This window comes from Nymphalis io, chromosome 28 (assembly GCF_905147045.1).
Source record: "Nymphalis io chromosome 28, ilAglIoxx1.1, whole genome shotgun sequence".
Taxonomy (NCBI): domain Eukaryota; kingdom Metazoa; phylum Arthropoda; class Insecta; order Lepidoptera; family Nymphalidae; genus Nymphalis; species Nymphalis io.
The window spans coordinates 7005942-7033301 of record NC_065915.1 but is presented as its reverse complement, the minus strand read 5'-3'; the positions used below and the strand labels follow the sequence as shown (position 1 = coordinate 7033301).

The following is a 27360-nucleotide window of genomic DNA, read 5'->3' as shown; positions in this document are numbered from 1 at the left end:
AAGCCAAACAGCAATACTATTGTTGTGTAGTAAGCCGAGATGGCTCAGTGGTAAGATCGTGAATCTTAACCGATGATCGTGGGTTCAAACCCGAGCACCATTGAATTTTCATGTGCTCAATTTGTGTTTATAATTCATCGGTGGAATAAGTTACAAACCTTCTCCTCAAAAAAAGGGAGAAGAAACCCAGCAGTGGGACATTCACTGGCTGTTACTGTTGTGTTCCGGTTTGAAAGATGGGTGAGCCAGTGTAACTAAAGGCACAAGGGACATAGCATCTTAGTTCCAATATTATGTATTACGAAGCTAAATTAAGCAACATTTTGATTTGAAATCGATATCTATGTACAGTTATTTATATAATATATAAAATTAAAACAAAATACAAATTACAAATTTATAGCAAAAACACGCCGTCTAAAAGATTTTCCTGTGGCATTGTACCCAAGACGCTGGCACTATTGCCTCTCTGCATCGCTAGACTCGGCCTTTGGGCTAAACAAGCGCATCTCTTGGGTCACAAGAAGTGTGGACCAGTTTCTTAGAAAGATCTTTTATTGTATCAGACCACCATATGGACCTATTGTTTCAAAACCCACCCCCGCAAATTCATATCCGTTGGATAAAAGTGAACTATTGCGGCGCTTCAGTATTTGTGCAGCTTCAGCGTCTGCACTACGCAGGTCGCATCCACACAAGAACACGTCTTATCGACCAAGGAACAAATGTTGGCCCATCGGGTAATAATTAATTATATAATTTAAATTATATAGTTATGTAATTTATATGACTATCGTTGAATTTATCGCATGTTAAGTGAGCGTATGCGCTGCACGCGCTGCACGCGTGCTACAGGATTAAGACGAGCACCTTTATTGATAATAAAATCCGTAAACATGAAGTGACTTATTGACCAAATATTGGCCACGGCGGCAACAAACTGCGCCAACAATATTATAGTATACAAGTATTATTTTTATGACTGCCTCGTTGGTCTAGTGCCTTGATGTAAGGCCGCCGACGAGGTTCAATTCCCAGGTCGGACCAATAAAAACTTATTCGGTTTTCCTGTCAGATTTAAATTCTCAGTCAGCAGCCCGGTGTCTGGAAGTGTGTTCACTCCCGCGTAAAGCGATCGGTCCTGCGCCTAAACTCTTTCCGGTCGTGTCGGATTTCCGTCCCATTGGATTTTGAGAGTTAGGGAATAAAAAGTGCACCTGTGTTTGCCCACACACTTGTGCACTATAATATCTCCTGCGTAGTTGGCTAATCTCTCTTGAGATTGGCCACCGTGGCCGAAATCAGTCTGGAAGACATATTATTAAAAAAAAATTATACTCAATGGTAAGGCTACCATTGGTTATGTGGGATTTTTATCCACTAAAACCAATGCACTGTCTGTCTGATGACGGATCGGCGATGCTGCTAGATCGTTTTGATATAACGCATCTCTTTCCGTGCTGTACCCGCACGTGGCTCGGCGGAGCTCTTAGGTGTTAAGGTGGTTTCGCCCACCCGTAATTTGCCTCAGGGCCGTCCGATATAGGAACACGCGAGGCCTCCACTCCACGCGTGAAAGGCTGAAGGGTTATGCTGAGGTCCCACAGTAGTCGAAATTTGACCGTAATTAATGATAATAATATGAGTATTGAAATGGTTGTTTTTTTATGTTAATTAGTTTCGCCAAAATTGTATGCTACTTTTATTTCGGCTGTATCCATGTTTTGTATATTTTTTTCCCTTTGTGGTGTACAATAAAGTATAAAGTAAAGTAAAGTAGTTTTCGAAACCTCGTCGGTTTGCCGATATAAAAAATAAACCCTATGAAATGTCAAAAAAACGCTTGACACCGAATGACAGACTATGTCATTGAGATTGGCAGTATGAATGTACACTATGAACGTTTTGTATTATGTAACATATATTAATATAAATATTATTACTAATGTGTTCCTTTTTTTTGATTATATAAATATATAAAACATTTTCAAACATTGCTTATATAGAATGTAACAAAATATACGTGAATTATAAGCTAACTTAACATTCAAATAAAAAAAATCTAAACAAAAATTATATTAAATTAAATTAAAAAAAACCGAATTTTAACATTAACATAAACTAGTTAATACAATTATGATGTAATGACAAATCTATAGATCAAAAGTTTAAAAAAAAAGATAAATAAATATTCCGTAAATACAAACTATGTAACATTAATTTTAGCTTACTGCAATTCTTCTTCATAAAAACTCTATATATATTATAAATTGAGTCATAACTACTTATGTGTTAAGCAATTCACACGGAATTGATAACGAAAGGGTCGACATGGTCAAAGTTCCGTCACGAGACTGACGCGTGATAAGGGCCGATAAGGGCCGATCAGCGCAGATTTCAACACCCCTCTGATAACAATATTATCATGGGAAGTAAGGGAAATTATCATACTTAATGGTATTCGAAAATCAATGTGATATATTTCTATGTATGTAATATTCGTTACATGAACCGTTTATATCGTAATACATATAACTCTATTGATGTACGCGGCGCAGGCCATTAAAGATTCCGGTTGGCATGATTTCTTCCAATATCTTCAACAACCATCATCAAATTTCAGCATAGCAGCAATACATTCGGTAGTTTGTCGCATACAAACAGACAGACATACAGACGCGGGGGGCTTTGTTTCATCATTATGAAATTACCATACAAGCGAGGACCATTGTCCTTGCTTGTATGGTAATTTCAGAAGCGCCATGACATATGACGTCATAGACTCGTAAATACTGTTTTTTTTGAATTAATGATTTTGAAATGAAAAAAATTACTTTGTTTAATAAAGCAACGAGGCGTAGAAGGCCACTTAGATAATAAAGGTCGTCCGTGTGTTGCAAGTGACCATCGATTAATGATACATAATCTAATTAAATTAATGTAATTCGATGATAAAGTTAATAAGAAATATTCTAAAGGTCAGACATATGTTCCTGAATCAGCTGTTAGTTCAGTTAAAACGTGTGTTCATTGATTTGTTTGTTACGTACACATCAACAACGAATGTGTTGTTTTTAATTTATGTTGTCCAGGCTCAATTAATGGTTTAAGAAAGTTGTACCCACACAGATGGAATTGCGCAGAGCACTATTTCTGTCCATGGGTTATCTGGGTAGACTTATTGTGTAAATAAATAAATCATAAGATACGTCGTGGTGACGACGTCCTCATAAACGATTTTTCTCACGGCGGCCATTTTAACAGAGTAGTAATCTGTGTAAGATATATTACAGGGCACTTGTATAACCAAACATAATTATATGATTATTGCTATTTCGTTGGTGGTAAGGCTTTGTGCAAGCCCGTCTGGGTAGGTACCACCCATTCATCAGATATTCCTAGCAGCGGTTGTGTTGTTGTGTCCCGGTTTGAAGGGTGAGTGAGTAATTACAGGCACAAGAGACATAGTTAGTTTCCAAGTTCGGTGGCGCATTGGCGATGTTAAGGATGGTTACTTACAATGCCAATGTCTAGGAGTGGTGACCGCTTAACATTAGATTTCCCACGGCTTTACTTGTTTCATCCGAGTTGCTACAAAGAATTAAAAATAATTCCCGACCCGTTTTGAACCGAGTTACTCGGCCTGCAACCAACTAGCCACTAAGACTAAGGAGGTATTATATAAAATATTAAATCAGAGATAGATATCTCTACTTAAAATATAAGTATGTTATAAGCAGCGATTAAAGTAATTGATTTATAAATGAAATAAGGTCACCATATCAGCTTGGTATTAGTGTGTTATAAGTCCTTAAATCCGTTTGTAGAAAACTAGTAATCAGTATTCATTATGATATGTAAATATATACGAAGTATATATATATATATATATATATATATATATATAGTACACTTGTAGTTTAGTTTAATTGTCACAATTTATAAATCTTTATCAAAATAAATAAAATATACAGCAACAGCCTGTGAATGTTCCACTGCCTCCGCTCTCTTTTTGAGGAAAAGGTTTGGAGCTTATTCGACCACGCTGCTCCAATATGGTTTAGTGAAATACATCTCGTTCTTGTCGGTGAAGGAAAACATCGCGAGGAAATCTGCTCGTGTCTAATTTCATTGAAATTCTACCACATGTGTATTCTACCAACCCGCATTGGAGCAGCATGGTGGAATAAGCTCTAAATCTTCTCCTCAAAAGGGAGAAGAGGCCTTAGCCCAGCAGTGGGACATGACAGGCTATTACTGTTAAATTTTGTTAATTTTATTTTGTTTTAAAGTTAGACTGGCGAATAGAACGCCTAAATGTTAACATATATAGATAAATAACATGAAACTCAACGATCATTATTAAACTTAGAATAGACCTGTACGTGGTGGGTAGAGCTAGCAAGCCTGGGTAGATACCACCCACCCACTCATGACGTATTCTAGGCTGCGGTACTTAATATTGTCGTGTTCCGGTTGGAAGGGTGAGTTACATTTAAAGAACAAGGGACCTCTTGATAAGACTGACTGGGGTTGTAAGGGATGGTCAATATTTCATACAATACCAATATCTATGGGGGGTAGTGACTTATCATCTGGTGGCTCATTTGCCATTCTGTCTATTTTGAATAAATATACAAAGAAAGGTATGTATTGTATTTTTTTTTTTCAGACCTTCCAGACCGTGTTTCTTGGTCTGTCGCTGGTTCATGATATCCTGGAGTGGCTCAACAAGAACGAGAATTCATTGGCTGAAAAGATTAGATATTGGAGAAATATTATTTTCAGCGGAATGGTGGTGCCATTTACCTTAGTAAGTATCATTGAAATATTGAGATTTATTTGCTTAAAAAGGTCCATAAACATAATATAAATTGTTACGAGACACACACACACACACACACATATATATATATATATATATATATATATATATATATATATATAATAGGTAATAGAACCTTAAATGTAGATAAAAACAGCATGCGCAAAATGATATTATGTAAGCTAATTTAAAAAAAACTCACTGTTCGCCACGGATCGCTTGCGTATTTTAGAATAACGTGTTTAGAAGAACCTCATTGAACACAGTTTTATTAAAAATTGTAATTTCAAATATGTTCGGAGCTAACGCGTAACAAACAAATTTTCTCCATTGCAGTTCGTGACGACCATGTTTTGGTCTGTCTACGCCATCGACAGAGAACTGGTTTTTCCACGGATTTACGACCAGGTTGTACCGTGGTGGTTCAACCATTGTGTCCACACCAACATAACAATTGTCGTCATCATCGAAACATTGCTGCAAGCGAGAAGAAAACCCACTAACCAGAGATTGGAACTGATTTTATACTGGGCGGTTGCGTTCGCGTACGCTATTGTGTAAGTTTATTTTAATTTACATATTAAAATGTAACCCGTAAATGTCCCTCTGGTCGGTTAGAGTTATTTCACCATGCCACTTTGCAAGTTTGTACGTATGATGATGGTCCTCCTGACTGATTTAGTCGCAGTGGAGACGAGTGAAGACGCACTAACCCATTGGACTATTAAAGATAAAGCCCTTCCTTCTCTTTAATAGTTCAATGGGACTTTCGTCCCGTTCTACCATCGATACGATGGTTGTTTCTACCATCAACCCAATACTGCGCTTTAGTGATACACATGAGTTACAATTAATTCTGACACACGTACGATACGAATATTTCTATCATTACTTGTTTTTTATCATTACCGAGCCGATGATTAAATTTTGATGTGCCTGATTTGGTTTTATAATTTATCTGGTGCTCGGCGGTAAAAAATACACCGTGTGAAAATTGTCATGGATCCATCAAAACGCATTGAAGCAGCGTGGGGGAGTTTCCAACCGTTTGGAACTATCCAGACCTTTTTCTTAAATGGAGATGACACATTAGTCCAGCATTTGTTACTTTACTTACTGACTCCAAGTTTAAATAGAAAATCTTTTTTACTATTCGATCTCTCATAGTACGTTATAATAGAAATACGACTTTCCTGCTCTGTACAGTAACAGCCTGTTAATGTCCCTCTGCTGGGCTAAGGCCTCCTCTCCTTTTTGAGACGAAGGTTTGAGCTTATTCCACCACGCTGCTCCAATGCGGGTTGGTAGAATACACATGTAGCAGAATTTTAATGAAATTAGACACATGCAGGTTTCCTCACGATGTTTTCCTTCACCGTCAAGCACAAGATGAATTATAAACACAAAATAAGCACAAGAAAATTCAGTTGTGCTTGCCCGGGTTTGAACCCACGATCATCGATTAAGATTAACGCGTTCTAACCATTAGACCATCTCGGCTCATTCCTGTTCCGGTTGATATAATTTTTAATACTAGCCGTGTTTTTGTTAAACTGTTATGAAATTGCAATCGTTAAATGTAACAGATAACAAAAATATGTATGTGTAAACAAATACAGATTAATATCATAAGTTTATTTAAATTTGTGTCAATATTATAAATTAAAGTCAGTCTGTATATATGTTTGCGTTGATTTCAAGAACGTCCACTTTACAATTTCGTTTTTACGAATATACAGAATTGATCGTTAGTGAAATAAAAAATACACAATTCATTAATGCAAAAGGTGAATAATATACTAAACATCCAGTGGCTCTGCACTAGAATGACATTTTGTAGGTGTAGATGATTCCTCGGGCGATATCCTATCCCCACATCCGATGTTTTGACAAAAACTAAGCAATATCAATAATATATCATTATATAAAATAGAATAATATATACAAGAAAAAAAGATCTTTTAAATAAAAGTAAAAAGGAAACCTTATAATTTCGTAATGGTATTAATTGAATATTATACTAGAATTACGAAAAATATTCACTAAATATAGATTTTAGGATATACGAGTAGTAAAACCTCTTTTTGAAAATAGAGTTTGTTGCTTATCTGCACGCTACTCCAATGCGAGTTGGTGTATATGCAAGTGAAGATTACCATCAGAAACACGTACTTGTCTTTTCAATGTTTTCTGATAATGAAAAATTCAGAAAATGAATATTAAATGGTGTTTATTTAATTTAAAATTTGCAATATTCGCTTAAGATGTAAAAAAAGTCGAGATGGCCCAGTGGTAAGAACGCGTGAATCTTAACCGATGATCGTGGGTTCAAACCCGGGCAAGCACCACGGAATTTTCATGTGCTTAATTTGTTATTATAATTCATCCCGTGTTTGACGGTGAAGAAAAACACCGTGAGGAAACCTGCATGTGTCTAATTTCACTGAAATTCTGCCACATGTGTATTCCACCAATCCGCATCGGAGCAACGTCGTGGAATAAGCTCCAAGCCTTCTCCTCAAAAAGGGAGAGGAGGCCTTAGCCCAGCAGTGGGACATTCACAGGCTGTTACTGGTAAAGATGAACGCATTTCGTTCACGATTATTTTATCTAAATTATCTAATATTACTTCATATGTTACATTATAAACGAATTGCTTGAGTTGAGTTCTTATTAAATTTTATTATTTCCGCTTCTCAGATATTACACAATATACTTCACCACGGGTCGCTGGCTCTACCAGGTCTTCGGTACCATGAATTGGTGGCAAGTTTGCTTATACCAACTTGGTATCTGGTTGGTATCATACATATTCTACAAAGTTCAGTTTCCGATCAACAGATTATTCCACGGTTCTGATTATAATGAAGCAAACATAGATAGTTCAGTGGAATATCACAAAGATAATGCTGTCAAAAATAAAGTCAACGAGAATGATATAAAAATAAACGAAACGAAGGCGATTGAAAATAGTCAAACTATAACAGATTCAAACACACCACCGTTGCCTAAAAAAACATGGAGCGTAAAATTCCGGACTATAAGAAATCACTTCGAAAATTCTAGATTGTGACGACAGTAAAAAAATCAATTTTAAAATGTTGCCATTAACCAATATAGTGATAATAATATTATAATATAATTAAAACCGATTAAAGATCCATAGTAGATATTCAATAAAAACTAGCTTTTGAAACTGTAGAAGCTGTTTTAGAACAAGTAGCTAGGAGATAAACATAAAAACATTAAGAATTAATGTTTTTCGACAAGAAATGCCATTTAAGTGAATCAAGAACTTAAAATTTCTAACGCATTTCATATCAGCAGCACAGTTCTTATCATCAGAAAAATATAAGAATTATTAAAAGAAGAATTTGAAAGATTTATAAATTATGTTCATTTGATAACTTCACTTTAAGGTCAAATAAATATTACGAAATAAAAACGATTGTATTTTTTAAGTTAACGATGCAAATATTACAATATATAAAATACTTTATTCTACTTTTAGTGTTAAATAAAAATAAGATGGTTTGGTGCAATAATATATAAATATAAATATTTAATTATATTTATATAAAAATGTTTTCGTTAATATTAACATTATATAAATAATATAAAGACTTGCCAAGTAATCTTATAAACATTTAAAAATCAAAGTTGATTTATGACTTCTAAAAACTTTATATGTACAAACGATTTATATTTTAGCTATAATCAAATAATAATCATCTTTATTTTACAAGCATTTACGAGCCAATTTCAATTGTCATTTAAAACCTCTACTTGGGTGATTTGTAACAATTGCAAAATATATTTATAATTATTAAATAGTAGTACATTAAATCATAAATAAATATTAAATATATATTTAAAAATGGCTTATGTACAAATCATGACTACGTCGAATGGTGATAAGTAACGATAAATTATTTCAAATGTGTAATTTAAAAAGTCATTGCAACGCATGCCCTTCACCAGCCAGTGATGGATATTTTAAATATGAGAGTAATACTAATAAACAATCGTTTGTAACGTAATCAACACGTCTGTGCTTTTTTTTAGTACAAAATTATTTACCGTCGGATTATTTACATTCATATTAAGAACAAAACACGAACTAGGCTGAATGCGAGTAGACATTTGCCTATCAACATATTTAGAAGAATGTTTTTACTAATTATTGAAAAAAAGCCGAGATGGCCCTGTGGTAAGAACGCGTGAATCTTAACCGATGATCGTGGGTTCAAACCCGGGCAAGCACCACTGAATTTTCATGTGCTTAATTTGTGATTATAATTCATCTCGTGCTTTACGGTGAAGGAAAACATCGTGAGGAAACCTGCATGTGTCTAATTTCACTGAAATTCTGCCACATGTGAATTCTACCAACCCGCATTGGAGCAGCGTGGTGGAATAAGCTCCAAACCTTCTCCTCAAAAAAGAGGAGAGGAGGCCTTTAGCCCAGCAGTGGGACATTCACAGGCTGTTACGGTACGGTATTTACTAATTATTGGAACTGAAATAGATTTTGACGAATAAAATGGCACTTAAAATGCCTCACTGTCAATTCAAGTTTCCATTAATAAGAGAAAAGACACGAATTATGAGGGCAAGGGAGATAGCTGTTTATAAACAATTTCGCTTCAAATTTCGTGTGGCAAAAGGTGAAACACAGCACCCATCACCATAATGTAAAACTGGTAAAAATGTTATCGAAATTTAAAAATAACGATCTATTATTTTGCATATTCTTTTTTTTAATTCAAATCTTTTACTAAGCATTTTAAAATATTTGTATAATGTTGTAGATGATAATTTTATACATATTATTTTCCATCATCACCCGGTATCAGGTAGGTATTACCAAGTAAAATCATTAGAAGAAAACATCGCGAATTAAAAAACATGTGCAAATTTAACTGCCAAGTTTTTATATATTATATAATTAAATTTATATGCAAGGCTATAATTGAGGAGTTCATTTAAAATCACCCATTGTTCTTTGTTTTTATTTATTTAAAATATTTAAATGTAAATTGTATTTAAATTAAAAATTTTAGAGACTGAATTTATTTTTATTTCTTACAATGCTGCACTAAATTTTATTTACATTAAAAAAAACTTATTTACATGTTTATGTAAATATAAGAACTTGATATTTTTAAACATTTATATCTGATGTTATTACACAATAAAAAAATGGCTCGTTCGACAAACAACCAAACAACCGATGCTGGTTTTATAAATATTTTTAAGGATCTCGTCCTTAAAAATATTTATAGAGTTAAGTATTTATTGTAGATGTTACTTCTTGTAGAGCTTTGTGCAAGCTCTTCTGTGTAGGTAACAGCCACTCATCAAATATTCTACCGCAAAATATCAGTACTTGGTATTGTTTTATTCCGGTTTGAAGGGTGAGTGAGCCAGTGTAATTACAGGCACAAGGGACATAACATATTACCTAAGGTTGATGGTGAAGTGATGGTTAACATTTCTGACAATGCCAATGTCTATGGGCGTCGGTGACCACTTACCATCAGGTGGCCTATATGCTCGTCCGCCTTCCTGTTATATATATATTTAAAAAATAATAATACCAGGAACAAGTATAAACTTACAACCACTATTACCCTATCACACAGGGTTAGTAAGTCTTTTATGGGACAATGTATACGCTTTTACAAACAGGATCCCATTAAGTATAAAAGGTTTGTTTATTACCTTCCTCGAGGTCCAAGCTCGTTTCAAACCAAGTTTCACCAAAATCGGTTTTGTGATTTAGCCATGAAAGCGCGTCAGACAGACAGTTACTTTCGCATTTATAAAGTGAATATATATTATTTAATCTACGACATCACCGGCATGTGGGTGTGGTTGATAGATACTTGCCTTTCACGCCGAAAGTTGTGGGTTCGATTCCCACCCAGGACAGACATTTGTGTGCATGAACATATCTGTTTGGCCTGAGTCTGAGTGTAATTATCTATATAAGTATAGTACAAGCTCTGCTTAATTTGAGATCAGATGGCCGTGCGTGAACAAAGTCCCAGGATATTATTATTATGACTAGTTTAGCGATATAGGAAAAGCTGTATGAGTCGGATGTAATATTTGATATATGTGCAATCCCTAACCTCTAATAAAACAGCTAGAAGTAATGAGCTTTAAACTCAAGAGGAGATGAGTAACTTTGTTGTATCTTCCTATCAGTTTAATTTTTTTGTGCCTGTATGTTTTCATTTCGTGGCCAGCATCATATTCCACATTTTTGAATTACAATTTTTTTTATGTTTTTGGGATTTCGGATTCATGAGTTGATCTTGATGGTGTACGAGCCTGTCCATGAGGGGTATCTGTTATGGATATCCATTCTAAGGTCCAGAATCTCCTTATCTTAAATTATCTGTTATTTTTGGATACTAATTATCACCATTTATATTTTGATACGGATAATAAAACGAAAATGAAAATTTTATAATTATTTTTTATTAAATTTTTACAAAATCCTAAACTACGTATATAATTACAAAATTTTTACCAATAAGTTTATTTATTTTATCGAACAACAAAGTATTAGACGTTTTTAATTATAACAATCATTCAATTTGAACGTCAAATTCTCTGTGCGGATAATGAATACTTTTGGTAACCTTTGAAAAATACTAGCAACTTAACATAAAAAATAGGTAACTAAGAGTATTCGATTAAATACAGCAGCAGTTTGTTTGTTTGCACGCATTAATCTCATTAAATTCAAATCTTTAAGCCTTACTAGTCTAGTGAAATTATTAGTGCAGTAGACAACCTATTGATTGAGAAAAATACTATGACATCAACCAGTTCGACTAACGTATAACGGTTACGATACGTTTCCGATTCAATTTCGATCCAACTTCGGCCAGATCACAGCTGGTTTGGCAGTAGAATAGAAAGACGGTTAATTGGCAACGATTACGTTTCGATTCGATTGCGATACAGTAACACTTTGTTATTGGAGTAGGTCCTGACATGATCCTAAGTGGATCACTAGAACGTTAATATATCTGGCAAAACTGTTCTTAATGATTTGCCCTAGATTTTGTACGCATCATTTATGTTGAGCGATGACGTAAATTTCAGATTTAATGTACAAGACAGTAATAATTGATAACGACAGCAAGATTGGTAAACGTGAAGAAAATTATACATCCAAGATCCTGAATCCAATTGGTTCTTTGGACTTTAAAATTTCTGTCTTTCAAAATACATTTAAAAATTCATTGCGTTATTTTAATAAAAATGAGTTACATTAAATTCTTCTATTATGTATTTCCTATCGAATACTATATATTGAGTGATAAAATAAAATAGACGCAGCGTGGGCAGGCCCTCTACAAGATGGACTGACGACATAAAAAGAGTCGCGGGAAGCCGTTGGATGCGGGCAGCGCAAGACCGGCCAATATGGAAATCCTTGGGGAGGCCTTTGTCCAGCAGTGAACGTCTTTCGGCTGACATGATGAAGATGAGACCGATAAAACCAAATATTGTGAAATAAAGTTACTCGAAAAATAATGCAAGTGTTATTTAGTTATGTCGGACTAATTTCAGTCCAAATCATTTGTATTTCTTCTAAAATTCATAAATTAATAGCACAATGATTTTTACTGACAAATAAATAACTTTTTTAATGTAATAATAAATATATAAATATATATTTCAATATACGAATATTATATCTATAATGAATTCTGTACTTGATAAAAATCGCTTAAACATTTCACAGTACTTGTTACACTAATGTTTGCTATCGTCAAAACCTTTAGCATCTGATTTGATGCGCGAAGGTTTTACATCTCTCAAAGGTAACCTAAAGCACATTATTAAAATAAATCGCTAAACTTTCGATAAACCAATTGCCGAGCTGGTCTCACGAGGCTTTCATCATAAACCACCCTTTGAGGTTGAATGTAATAGGATGAGGGCGTTCTAATACTGACTCCGGATATCGTAGGTCGTTTTCTAACTTGATAGTGAGTGATTTCGGACGCAGCGTATTGAGGTTCTGAGTGTAGGTTATTTCTAAATCTTGAAAAAGCGTAATCTCTATCAGCAGGAACTATGAATCCACTGGGTATTCTCACTGGTATGTTTGGAGCTAGAGCTTCGTTTAACCTGACGTCATAGTCGTTTTCAATTGAATCAGCCAGATTCTGTTTGATGTCCGGTATTTTCAACGGTTTACCGGTCGCTGTGTAGCCTTTTGATATTTCCGGTTTCGGTTCCGGTTTGTTCGTTTTAACCTCCCTATATTGATTTTGTGTTTGTCCCAAATACGGTTTGAGGTAATCCCCTGGGGATAGTGTGGATTCGAGTTTTTCTTTTATTGCTTCGTAATTGTCGTTAAAGTTTCTTAATACTTTTGTAGCTAAAAGTTTCGCTTTTTCGTCTGTCGTTGTTTCTTGGGTTGTTGTTGTTGTTGTTGTTGTTGCTGGAGGTGGGGGGTTCTTTTTATTTACAGCAGGTGTAACCTCAACTGTTGTCGCTGGTTCCTTATTATTTTTAGATTCATATTCAATGTCTTCTTCATCATAATATTCGTATTCTTCTTCAGGAACGGATGTGACTGTTGGTTTTTGAGTAGCGATAGTTGTTGTCAAACGTTCTGTTGTCGTACTTGGGATAGTCCTAGTTGTTGGTGGTTCTGGTGTCGTCGTGGTCGTAGTAGTAGTAGTAGTAGTAGTAGTTGTGGTTGAAGTAGAAGTGGTGGTAGGTTTAGGGGTGGTACTGGGTGGTGAGCTCAGATCTTTTCCAGCTACTGGCTGTAGCCCTCTTGGAAGATACGGACTCCCACCCCTAGACGGTAAAAAAGGCCTCCTTACAATTTTGACATTTGGCCTCACATCTTTTACTTTTGCAGTGATATCTTCTTCAACATTTTTCCTTCTTGATTTTTCTGTTGTCTTTTCTTTTTCATCGTAGTAATAATCATCATCTTTTGATTTAGGGGGTCGATCTCTATTGAATGGATTATATGAATACTTCTGAGATCTTGTTGGTGGCTCATCATAGTACTCTTCTTCTTCATAGTCTATAGGTTTTTTTGTCTTTTTGACTTTATCAGCTGCACTGGGGTAATGAGGTCTTGTTGGCTTAAATTTTTCTTTTTCAACCGGTTCCGATTTGGGCCTCTGTTGGATTGTACTTGTTTTCGCAGAAGGCATCGGTTTCCTCACATCCTCTTCTTCATAATAATCATAATATTCGTCCTCATGTTTCGGTGGAGCTTTGGTCGTTGTTATTGGAACGTACTCATATTTTTGTTTTTCACTCACTGGGACCGGTCGTTTGATTTTAGGCGGCATTCTTGGCTTACTGAATATGCCATGTCCGTTTGGTTTTACTAGAGGTTGGTTTTCAGGGGCCGTAGGGGCTTGCCGTTTCTCTTCTTGTACTTTTTCGTCTTCATCATTAGTTCTTTCAGACTTTGAGTATGGCCTGTCATCTCTGTTCCTAAGAGGCCTGTCGTATAATCTTCTGCCTTCATTTGATTGGTAACGTTCATCTCTCGGTCTGTTTTCCTTTGGTTTGCTTTCTTGGTCCATTGCTTCATCCCTAAATGGCCTTCTCTCATCACGTGGTCTGATTTCATCTCTTGGTCTTTTTTCGTCCCTGGATTTAAATTCATCACGTGGCCTTATTTCATCACGGGATCTAATTTCGTCACGTGGTCTGATTTCATCACGTGATCTAATTTCGTCACGTGGTCTGATTTCATCACGTGGCCTGATTTCGTCTCGAGGTCTAATTTCATCGCGGGATCTGATTTCATCGCGTGGATTAATATCATCCCGAGAGTTACCTTCACCTCTAGTGTTTTCATCTCTTGGTCTTATATCATCATCTTTAAATTTAGATTCATCTCTAGGTCTAATTTCATCTCTAACTCTTTCATCATCTCTTGGCCTGCTTTTCTCTCTCGGTCGATACTCGCCTCTTTTACCTCCTCTGGGTCTATCCGCGTCATCATCAGGAGTATATCTCTGTTCCTCTTCATCTCTTGGTCGGTTTTGTCTCCTTCCACCTTTATAGGGCCTTCTGTCTTCGTCGTCGTAAGGTCGCCTATAATCTGGATACGGTCTTTTGTTAGCTCGTGGTCTGTCGTATGATCTCCTGTCTTCGTAATCCTCTACAGGCTCATCTCTTGGTCTCGAGCGGGTATCATATCTGAAATATTATATAAATTAGTTTATATTACATAAGTATTTACGTAGTATTACGTAGTAGTATTATTTCAGAAATTATAAAGGTGATAAAAAAGCTTGGAGTTCGTTGTTTTTCTCATGCAGGACATACAAAACTTGTATATTATTCTTGCATGTTCATACATGATTGATAAATAAGGAAACTATTAAGTTTCTTAACGGTTCATCTCACCGAAAGACTTTAGCCCAGCAGTGGGCTGGGCTAAGGTCTTTCGTTTTTGAGGAGAAAGTTTGGAGCTTACACTACCGCGATGCTCCAATGCGGGTTGGTAGATTCATGTTGTACATTTTTATCCACTTTCACTTCATTGCCGATTACGAGATGATTGTAAACACAAATTAAGTCCATGAAAATTCAGTGTTGCTTCTTTGGGTTCGAACTCTGCATTATCGTTTAAGATTGGTGGTTTATTTTTTTTGGTGGTAGGGCTTTGTGCAAAAACTGGGTAGGTAGCACACTTTCATTATATATTCCACTGCCAAACCGCAATCAGAACACAGCGGTACTAAGTGTACTGCTGTGTTCCGGTTGAAAGGATGAGTGAGTCAGTGTTACTACAGGCACAAGGGACATGACATCTTAGTTCCTAAGATTGGTGGTGCATTGGTGATTACTTAAACTAACTTGACAACCTTTAGTGTCTCACCTGTCATCATAATCATCAAGTGGCCTCCGCTTGCCAGGTCTACGTGGTCTTGGTCTTCTTTCGCTTCTGTAAAATTAAATAATACGTGATTTATCATCACCATTTATACAACATACCTTTTAATACGTTAAGTACCTCTGTAGTCTAATGGTTTAAAAGTCTAGATATCTCGAACTTCTGGCATCGAAACTATAAAATATTATTTAGTATAATAAAAAGCTTAGTTAGTTTGGAAGAAGTATTAAACAATACTCTTCCATATGTCAGAACTCGCTTCAGAACTCTCTCCGATAATATGGCAAGTTTAAATTTGATTGGCTCTTTTGTTTAGTCCATTTAAAGTTTGGAATAAATTATATTGCCTAGTGCCTAGTGCCTAGTACCAACATAGTTTTACCTTTAATATTATATACCCAAAAAAGTTGGAACGTTCTTTACAACAAAAACTTCTATATTTTACAAATATTTATCTAACTTGGATGTATTGACGTTCACGGAGATTGAATTCACAACTTTAGGAAGTATGATATTAATCTGAACGCTAAATAGTTAGATATTGTGCATTTTTTATTTCCTCCTTTTCTGAGATTTTTTTTTATTTATGCACTTCTTGTTCTTCCTGCCCTTATCCCACTACGTGGGGTCGGCACAACATATTTTTCTTCCACTTCTCTCTGTCACTCGTCATCTCAGCGCTTACCCCTTTCATACACATATACTTTCTTACGCAATCCATCCACAATTTTTTCGGCCTCCCCATCCCCTATATCCATCAACATTTATTTATGCACTGTGTTCTACTTTTTATTCGCATGTTGTGTTTACTTTTAAGTGATCTTTACACTTAGATAATAAGTTTGTATTTAATAATTCTCTAACTGTGTAAGTGTAAGTAAGTTAACTTAATAAATAAAATAATAATAATAATAAACTTCATCTGTTATTGTGTAGGTTAAATTTTGAAGTTAAATTTAATTAAAGTTTCACCTATCGAGCTCAAATCTTATAAATATGTTTTCGGACAAAACTTAGTTTTCTAACTTGTAATATTTTACCTGTCGTCATATTGGTAGTCATATTCATCATCGTAATATTCATAGCGAGGATGAGGACGACGACGCGCTGGTCTAGGTGGTCGGGTGGTAGTAGTAGTGGTTGTAGTTGTGGTAGGAGGCGGCGGTGGTGGTTCTGTTGAAGCTGCTTTGTAGAGAGCTTCGTTTCTATAAATTGTAAATTTAAAACTAAATTAATACCAGTTCTAATCTATCTGTACTGATATATAAAGAATATATTTAATATCTCAGTATCAATGATATGTAGTTAGAGGTAGGGCTTTAGAGTTTAGATTAGAGTTAGGGGTAGGTACCACCCACTCATCAGATATTCTACCGAAAAACCGCAGTCCATATATCGATAAACGCTATATACATATACTATATAACATTATGCTACCCATGGGCGTGAACAATGCAATGCAGCTAGTATGATATATACACAAATTGCGTTACTCATATGAAACTACACAATAAGAATAAACATTGTCTATGGTTAGTACTGTACTAATTTTAGAATAAAACTACCGAACTGTTGGTCAGATAGCTTTGTTGTACTATCATTTTAAATAGGCCAAGCCTTATTAAGTACTTACAAAAATAAATAGTTATAGCGCGATGTAAAATACTAGAGTCATCTATTAACGAAAAAATAAATTAAAACTATATTTGCAATGATGTAATTTGATCTTGAATAAACATTATTCCAATAAATATTTACTCTCATCATCTAACCTTCTAGACTATTACTGTACCCCTAGACAGGGTAGGGGTATCACTCTTTTATTATAACATTGCTATGTATATACCTGCTAAAGTAATTCGGCGAGTTCTTGCAATCAACCTCCGATACAAAATGGCAGATGAAGGTCTTCTGATCGAAGGCTGTGTAGTTGGCGCACAGGAAGTCGTATCTGGTGCCGAAGAGACAGTGATGGTAGACCTTTAACAAAAGCATTTAATAATTTGGTAAAATTAAGTAAAGTTTCATTATTGATGATACAGTTAAGACTTAACGCAATACTAGTAAAACAACCTGTAAATATCCCACTGGTGGGCTAAGGCCTTCTATCGAGAAGAAGGTTTCGAGCTTATTTCACCACGCTGCTCCATTGCAGGTTAGACAGGATGTTTTCTTCATACGGTAGCATGCGAAAGCGATCCCGTGGCGCTCCTCGTTAAGACGGAAAGGGTACTGCTGGTTTTTTAGTGGGTATTCCGATGTTCGGGGCGCACTCGGCGCCTTGGACACCGGCGAGCCCCACATACCCCCCCACTGTTCCCGTGGGGGAAATGCGTAAGGCGTTTTTCCAGCGTTAAAAAAAGGATGTTTTCTTCATAGCCGAGTACGAGATGAATTATAAACACATATTATGCACATGAAAACTCAGTGATGAAGGGTTTGAACCCGCTATCATCGATTAAGATTCACGTTCTCTCTGGGTCATCTGGACTATATAACTTATAATATAATTGATAACAAATTCTAAAATAATGAATCACGTGACATACCTGACATTTATGGGGAACTGACGCATAGAAACCATCATGGAGACCATCGCATTTGAAATCCATGGTTTCCGGTGGGGGTACGGCCTCGTAAAACGGGTATTCAGACAGATTGTATCCGTTCAGTTCCCGGGGCAAGTTGGGATCCAGCAAGTAATCAATTTGCGGTATCCCGGTCAGCTTGCTCGTCGTATTCGTCTCGCTCCCCTCTCCCGTTGTCTCCACCTGAAAATAAATTTATGGAAAATTTCAAAATGACAGACATTAATTCAAAATCTCATATGCTTCATGTACCAATTTCATGATAATCGATGGTGGCGTGACAAACGAACCAACATCGTTTCACATTATTAGTATACGAAAATAAAATTTTAGCTGAATAGCTTTTTTGGATGAATAGTACTCGCAAATATACTACACTTTCTTTACTTGGGGAGAAGATTTGGAGCGTCTTACATCAAGTTGTTTCAATGCGATTTGGTGGGTACCCTTGTGACACATGCAGGCTTCTTCTTGTCGACATTTTTCTCTTGTTTAGTTTTGGGTGAATAAGTAATTAAAAGTCTTGTATTTGATGATAGACTCATCAAATATTAGAACGTCTAGTTGGGCCAGCATCATTGAATAACAAACTTTCAAAAAAACAAAATTTTACATTCATTTATACAAATAAATAAAATTGAAGTGACTGTCTTTGATTTCAAAGTAATTGGTCTTTTTAAATTAATATGGCTATTTACGAGTTATCAAAAGGGTTAAGGCTTCCTCTCCCTTTTGTGGAGAAGATTTGAAGCTTATTCCACCACGTTGCTTCAATTCAGGTTCGTGGGTACATACGTGGCAAAATTATAGGTATCCTCACGATGTTTTCCTTGCACAATATGAATTATAAATAAATTTAAGCACATGAAAATTTAGTCGTGCTACTTAGGATTTGAACCCATAATCATCGGTTAAGATTCACGCATTCTAACAACAGGACCATCACAGCTCTCATGCCTCAAGCGAGATAAATCGCAATTTAACAAAGAACTATATACAAAATACAATATCTTGAATGTATTAACCAAAAACAAGTAATTTAATCAATAAAGAAACAGCCTTATATATATATAATCAAGAATCCATTTCATTTAAAAGCGGAAATATAAAAACCGATTAACCTTGGCAGCAAGTCACAGGAATCCAATGTATTTGATTATAAATATTGCACGATTTCCGTTATTTTCTTTTACCTTCATAACGTAATTATTATTTATTCGAGGCTTAAACAATCTACAAATATAATAAAACACGATTTGTTTTTAGGGCTTTGTACCAGTCTGAACATCTTTTATTCGACTGCCGAAAAGCAATACTTATTGTTTGGTAGTTTGAAGGGCGAAACAGCCAGTAACTATACAAAGGACTTAACATCTTAGACGTTATGTTCCGTTTTGGGAGTGAAAGAGCCAGTGTAACACAAAGGAATTACAGCTGTCAAGGTTGCTGGCGTACTGGCAATGTAAGAGACGTTTAATATTTATTACAGTGCCAATGTCTATGGCTGTTACCACTTACCAGCATGTCCAAAATATTTTGATCTGTGGCTGTACTAATAACTCCCTTGCCTGTATATAATTTATTTGGGGTGGTTTCATTATTTGATTCCTTTCAGAAATACTTATTCCAACCACCTTTTCTGATTTTACTTTATACAGTCATCGACATTCATTATATATAACATTAAATATGTAGTATAATGATGATGAAGGCGACATCTTAAGAGAAATTAGTCAGGCGCAGGAACAATGGGTCTATGTGCTTTTCGAGGCAGGGGAAACACTTTCAACTTTCAGATTCCGAGCTGCTACTGAGTATTTTCGACAGAACAACAAAGTAACTGTTTTATTCGCCCGGCCTAGGATTGGAACCCAGGACCTCAGAACTTGTGGCCTTATATCTAGTCGCTATACCAACAATTATATATTGAATACATATGAAAAATTATATTATTGTTAAGAAAAACATCGTAATTAAAAAGTAACAAGGAGATATAAAAATACAAAAATTACCTGAACTTCATCCTCTGGAGCCGTCGGTTCTTCATCCGGAGCTGCTGTGGTTGTGGTGGTCTTCGCACGGATCAAGGATGTGGCTCTGACTGCGGCTGTAGTGGGTAGATCAACCGATAAAACTGCGAGTGTCACGCCTGTAATGAGATAATTTGGATTAGAAATGCTTGAAAATGCTCAACGCTTGCTTCAAATTTTGGTGGTCACCACCTCGCCCAATTACGAAGAGCGAGTTGGACGATTCAGATCGATAGTAAAATATATTCAAATTAGTTTTACTAATATCGCTCTTAATATTGTTTTTCATTTCATCGCATAAAAACAATTGTATATTTTTTCATTAAAAAAAAAACTTTGATTTGAACGTTTGATTCAAAAACGCTGATATCATGATCAATCCTACCCATACAATTTAGTTGGGGATAAAAAGTAACTAATTAGTTTCTTACCGGATCAGTTAGAAACTAAATTTAAGCCCGATGGTGCCTTAAACATAATTTAAGAAATTTTAAGATTCAAATCGACTTGAACACCTACTTGAATAAAGTATATATGTATATATGTAATGTTTTATATGAGTTTGCAGTGACCCTACCTTCCGCTGCATAGTTGTGAGTTCGATTCCCGCAACGAGTCTGGATGTATTATGTATGTAGCATGTTTATACATTTATTTAAAAATATATATGTAAATATGTATATCAGTCGGATGTTACCTACTGTTGCAGGCATTAAGTTTATTTTTATTTTTCTTTTAATTTCGTGCTAATAGTTTCTGGTTTTTCAAATATTTATAAAAACCTTGATAAGCATACATTTTTATATGGCTATATATTTTTTTGTATTTGGTTTATGTATTTTGCAATCATGAATATTTTTCCTTATATAAAAAACTTTTACGAAATTTGTTTTTTGGGTGTCATTGATACAATTCTCGGTATTCATTTTGGAAAGGATAATGGTATCAAGGCGGTTTGCCTTAAATGTTACCTGATTCTTAAATTTGTTCGTTAAATTTAGATTTTTTACTACTTTAATAAAATATACGATATCAGATATATTTCTTATATCGTCAATGTCTATGGCCAGTGGTGACCACCATCAGTCATTTGTATATTTGTATTTCATGAAAAAATATATTTTCAAATTGTTTTGTATGTTCCGTATGTCTGCCCTTGACTTTTAAACTTTAAGATTTTAACTAAATTCTAGAAATACTTGGACTAGATTTAAATTCATTATGGAATTTACCGTTTCGTGACTTGACTTATATAATAAACACTATACATTATATATGCCTGTATGGCAGGGCATCGTCTGTGGTGACTTGGTTTATTTTACAAGAACATAAAATTCTTAAACACGTCGCGAAGCGTAGCTAGGTAATATAATAATATTAAATACTTAAGACCTCCGAAACGCGCTGCATCGTCTGTTAAAATTTTCAATATTGGTTTAGTAGTTTTTTCCAGTTAGATATTACATAAGAAAACCTATTATATATTAGTTAATATAGATATATGTATATAAATGTTTCGTTCAGCTGATTCAGTTAAAATTGTATGTTGTTGAAAATTGCGTGAAGATTTCTACCATAGTAAGAATACTGGCTCGTCCCGACTTCGTGGGAATAAAATTCATACATAGGTCGCTTTTACATTTACCTTTAAGTTAAGCTTCTATTTTCACCTTATTTAACTTATTATCAAGAAATAGCAGCGTACCTTCAGTTACGTAATCACGGATCGGACCCCACCGTTTCCACGCTTAGACGACTCACGACATCGACTGCGTAAACTACGCCATATATTGTGCTTAACGAAATAAACGTACTGTCAGAAATAATTGAATCATTGGAAGAATTCCTCAATATATATGTTCCCAATTTCAGCTTTCTAGACTCAGTCAGTAACAGTTACAGTAACAGCCTGTGAATGTCCCACTGCTGAGCTAAAGCCTCCTCTCCCTTTTTGAGGAGAAGGTTGGAGCTTATTTCATCACGCTGCTCCAATGCGGGTTGGTGGAATACACATGTGGCCGAATTTCAGTGAAACTAGACACATACAGGTTTCCTCACGATGTTTTCCTTCACCGTCAAACACGAGATGAATTATTATCACAAATTAAGCACATGAAAATTCAGTGCTTGCCCGAGTTTGAACCCACGATCATCGGTTAAAATTTACGCTTTCTTACGACTAGGCCATCTCGGCTATTAGACTCAGTCAGCCATGACAAATTATTTTATAATTATTAATTGTTTAATAATCAGGAAAGCTCAGCAACATATTAACGGAAATTTAAAGCTTAGTCAATAATTATGATGCAAAATAAGCAATTTAATAGTTAGTTTTAAATGTTAAATGTTGAAATGTCAACGCATTAAGTCCAAGGCCAGACTAGAGTTATTTGCTGTGAATCAAATGTTTTTAATTATAATTTTAATAGTTTATGTTACGACAAATCTCAAATATCAACTATTTAGAATGATCGTTAATCTAATAAATAGATTTATAAAGCATTTTAGATTATTATTATAATAAAAAATATGTTTAAAAATTCTAGATAGATGCCTGATATCTGTAGGCTATTTCCTTGTAGCTCAGTTGGACATTAATCTCCTAAAATATCAATAGTGAAATTCTCTAAGATTTTGAGATTATTTTTTAGGATATAAATATTATATACTTACAAAATAAACTGAATCCCAGCCATCTGTGCCGCGATCGCTTCATTGTATATTAATCTGTAACAAAAAAAAAACAAAATAAATATATTTGTGTGAATTTCAATTTTAAAAAATCTTGCAATTTAATTTCAATAAATAATATTGAAAATCGACTTATATGGTTTTTTAATTAAACATTACTATTACAACAGAATGGAAAGAAATGTTCAAAATATAATATAAACATTAAGTAACGTTTTTTAAAGGTATTATAAAGATAATGACTTCTTAGATGATAACACACCTTGGGAGTGAAACGATCATTTCCAGACTCTTTTCAAATAGAAATATAAATCATTGCAGTGTAAATACAATCACTTACAATACACTTCAATAAATACAATCTTTCTTTCGCCGGTTCTTCTCAAGTGAGGTGTTTCTTACCGAACCGGGATTAGGTTTTTTGATACTCGATAAGTAAAGAAAAATTCTCTATTTTGAATAAAGATTTTTAACTTGACGGGAGTGGGTCAAACTTTCCGACTGCTGCTGGGAATTTTTGACAGGGATCCTTGAATTTTGGGATTTGCAACTTAATAGTTAACCACTTTTTTTTTTCTCGCTGGGAAAACACATTTATGTGTTTCCCCCACATGAGGTGGGGGCTATGTGGGACTCGCCGGCGCTGAAGGCGCCGGAATACCCACTAAAAAACCAGCGGTACCCACTCCGTCTTGTCAGGGGACGTCACGGGATCGCTTGCGCATACTACCGTGCCGTCCCGACGGTTGGCCCGCTCCTGCGGGCCTCCAAATCCTAGGGGGTACTCGGGTTACAGAGACCCTGGTGACACTCACGGCGGGAGGAGAAGATGCGCATAGCACCGACGTCTTCTCCCCGGTCTTCTTCGGCAAAGCGGGTCAGCGGAGGCACTTTCCTCGCGCTCCCGCTCCGCGGCCTCCTTCTGCGACATGACATTTTCGCAGAAGGAGACCATCTCCATCCAGCATCTTTCGCTACCAAGCATGGCATTTATCACGCTCGCAGCGAAAAGTCTCCGCCGATTAAAGCCGCCAGGGAAAGGCGCTGAGGCCCCCAAGCGGCACACTCCATCAGAGTATGGCATGCCGTGTCCGTAGGCGCACAACACTCGTGGCAGGAGGGCGTTATGTCCCGCCTGACTATTCCGTGCAGGTACTTACCGAAGCACCCATGTCCAGTAAGCACCTGAGTCAGTCTGAAGGTCAGTGTGCCGCCTTTCTCGTTACCCAGCGACTCAAGTGGGGACGGATCGCCTCCACTGTCGCCAGGCCTACTGATAGGGACCTCAGATCCTCCTCCCACTTGCGAATCAGGGCTTGCTGGGCGAGAGTCCTGATTCGCAGCACCTCCTTCAACCCTGGACGGTCGCCACGCGACCTCACTTCCACCCGGAACCGGTACACTTCCGCGAGCACCTCCGACTGGAGCTCCCAAAGCGGATCGCCCGCGAGAAGTGTTGCCGCCGTCCACGACACCGTACGATATCCGCGTATCACCCTCACCGCTATGATTCTCTGCGGCCTTCGCAAGAGAACCTTGTTCCGAGCGGTGACAGCGTCCACCCAGATGGGAGCACCGTACAGAGCCATGGACCACACAACACCGGCGTATAATCGCCGGCATGGCGTTTCCGGCCCTCCTACATTTAGTAGGAGCCGGCTTAAGGCAGCAGCAGCGTTGATGAGCTTTGGGCCAAGTTGGACAAAATGCTGCCCGAAGCTCCATCTTCCGTCGAGGGTCAGGCCCAGATACTTCATGTGGGCCTGCACCTTAATCACCGTCCCCTGGATGGTGATACACGCCCCTCGAGGGGGGCCTCGACGTGGACCGTGGAATAAGAGGGCATCCGTTTTTGAGATGGAGATCCTCAAGCCCAACATTCCTATGCGGTCCACTGTGAGCGACGTACCGACTTCGGCCAGGCGACCCGCCGCCTGATGCCCTGTCGCCGTGATGAGAGTGTCGTCCGCATAGCACAACACAATAATAGTTAACCACTACCGAGCCACAAATATCGGATTTATACAAGTAGGTCGTTTATTTAATTTCTTATAGATATAAGACATGCTCAAACTGTTACCGGTTTTGGAAAACTAGTAAAAGCTCATTATATATCTTGACAAACCTGTATTATTGTTTCCACTGGTATATTTACTGTCTAGAAGATCGGATTACGATTCAACGGGGAAATGCTAAGAGCGGTATTGCAACCATTGCACGCGGTTATGACTTGTACAGTAGCGAGTGTTAATTTTGATTAATAAAATAATAATATCTTGGGACATTATTCACACATGGCCATGTGATCCCAAACTAAGCAGAGCTCGTACTATGGAAACCAGACAACTGATACTTACTGACATATACTACTTTTATTTTGTAAATACATACTAATATATGTAGATAATTACACCCAGACTCAGGACAAACAGACATGTTCATGCACAAAAATGCCTTCCTAGGAGGGAATCGAACCCACAACCTTCGGCGTGTCTACCAACCGGGGTGTGAACCAACTTTTTTTTTTATAGAATAGGAAGGCGGACGAGCATATGTGCCACCTGATGGTAAGTGGTCACCAAACGCCCTTAGACATTGGCATTGTAAGAAATGTTTACGGTTTGGGAACTAAGATGTTGTTGTAATAACACTGGCTCACTCACCCTTCAAACCGGAACACAACAATACTAAATATTGTTGTTTGGTGGTAGATCACCTAATGAGTGGGTGGTACCTACCCAGACGAGCTTGCACAAAGCCCTACCACCAGTAAAAAAAACCAACTATATATATATACTAATTTGTCCTCAATATAGATTATTATTATGTAAATAAATATTTTTTAAATGGTTTAATATCTTATTTACTTATGTTTGAATCAGTGCTTATATATTTGGATGGCATGATATGGAACCCATTATAATATATGTATATATACATTTGTATATAATTCCAAATTCATTCATGTTGTCATTCATACATGTTCACATCAATCAAAAGGTTGCCTGGAAGAGATTTTTGCTTTACCAACATCCCGATTTATCTTTCGAGGAAAAATAATAGACAAAAGATAAATGCCATCACATAATGAAGACAGATTAATCACTTGAAAAATTTAGTCACAGATGTGAACCCGTAACCTTCGGTTAAACTTATATCTACTGATACACTATGGTTCTAATGACCTTCTAACAATAGAATGGTATAATGCATACCTATGTATCTTATATAATATATAAATACATTATTGTTTAGTCGTGTAAATGAAGAGATTGTAATCAACAGTTATTATTACGTACATATTATGTGCTTTAAAATTGGTTAGGATATATTTGTAGTGAAGACGAGATGGATCAGTGGTAAGAACCCGTGAATCTTAACCGATGATCGTGGGTTCAAACCTCGGCAAGCACCACTGAATTTTCATGTGCTTAATTTGTTATTATAATTCTTCTCGTGTTTGACGGTGAAGAAAAACAACGTGAGGAAACCTGCATGTGTCTAATTTCACTGAAATTCTGCCACATGTGTATTTCACCAACCCGCATTGGAGCAGCGTTGTGGAATAAGCTTTTTCTCAAAAAGGGAGAGGAGGTCTTTAGCCCAGCAGTGGGACATGCACACTGTTACGATATTTGTAGTATATTTGTATAATTTATTTTATATTGGCACTGTCATCATCATCTTGTTCTCGTCCACTGCTGGACATTGAGTCCAATGGCACGCCATTGAGCTTGATCATTAGCTCTTCATTTCCATCCGATACCAGCCAATTTGTGTATATTATTACTCCACCTATAGAGTTCTACGCTAAGCTTGCCAAGAGGTGGTCTCCACTCTAGAACACGTCTACTCCGGTTGTCGGTTACATGTGACTTGCCCACTTCCGAACCTTTGGGCTATGTCGTTAACTTTGGTACTCTCTGTTTTATATACAGTATATACTTGAAGTATATAATTGAATTCTCGTGACGGATGTTTAGCGCAGGATCCATTTATCCATTTATGTGTTTGAAATAAGATACGATCATCTCATCTTCTTGTTTTATGGATGCTGTAAACGTGAAAGGTTTTGAGGTTACCTTCAAATAAATGTCAAATGTTTTTAGAATGGTTTTATGATGTTTGATCGAGGCTTGTTTATTTAAAATAAAAATTTGATAAACTTTGCATATTAAATAGTACATTTATATACCTATTAAAAATTCATTGGTTGGGCTTTGTCCATCTGGGTAGGTTACAGACTCCTCACATATTCGACCGCCAAGCAGCTGTACTTGGTAGTGTTCGGTTGGTGGCGCGGGTTGGTGGCGCAGG

The 27360-nt window shown here is 36.3% G+C and overlaps 2 protein-coding genes across 5 annotated transcripts in view; one reads left to right on the top strand and one right to left on the bottom strand.

The window, feature by feature from the left end:
- The window catches only part of LOC126779201 (androgen-dependent TFPI-regulating protein-like), a 43770-nt gene extending 33874 nt beyond the window's left edge, over positions 1–9896 (top strand). For both annotated transcript variants that reach the window (XM_050503116.1, XM_050503115.1), the window contains exons 2-4: positions 4673–4813; positions 5162–5382; positions 7526–9896. In XM_050503116.1, coding sequence (XP_050359073.1) covers positions 4673–4813; positions 5162–5382; positions 7526–7898 — 735 coding nt within the window. In that variant the 3' untranslated portion in view covers positions 7899–9896. The remainder of the gene's footprint in view (positions 1–4672; positions 4814–5161; positions 5383–7525) is intronic.
- Positions 9897–11315: 1419 nt separating this feature from the next.
- The window catches only part of LOC126779171 (uncharacterized protein DDB_G0283697-like), a 36373-nt gene continuing 20328 nt past the window's right edge, over positions 11316–27360 (bottom strand). For all 3 annotated transcript variants that reach the window (XM_050503061.1, XM_050503062.1, XM_050503060.1), the window contains 7 exons: positions 23026–23079; positions 20335–20471; positions 18284–18505; positions 17581–17714; positions 16775–16939; positions 15720–15785; positions 11316–15034 (listed from right to left, as the gene is read on the bottom strand). In XM_050503061.1, coding sequence (XP_050359018.1) covers positions 12691–15034; positions 15720–15785; positions 16775–16939; positions 17581–17714; positions 18284–18505; positions 20335–20471; positions 23026–23068 — 3111 coding nt within the window. In that variant the 5' untranslated portion in view covers positions 23069–23079 and the 3' untranslated portion in view covers positions 11316–12690. The remainder of the gene's footprint in view (positions 15035–15719; positions 15786–16774; positions 16940–17580; positions 17715–18283; positions 18506–20334; positions 20472–23025; positions 23080–27360) is intronic.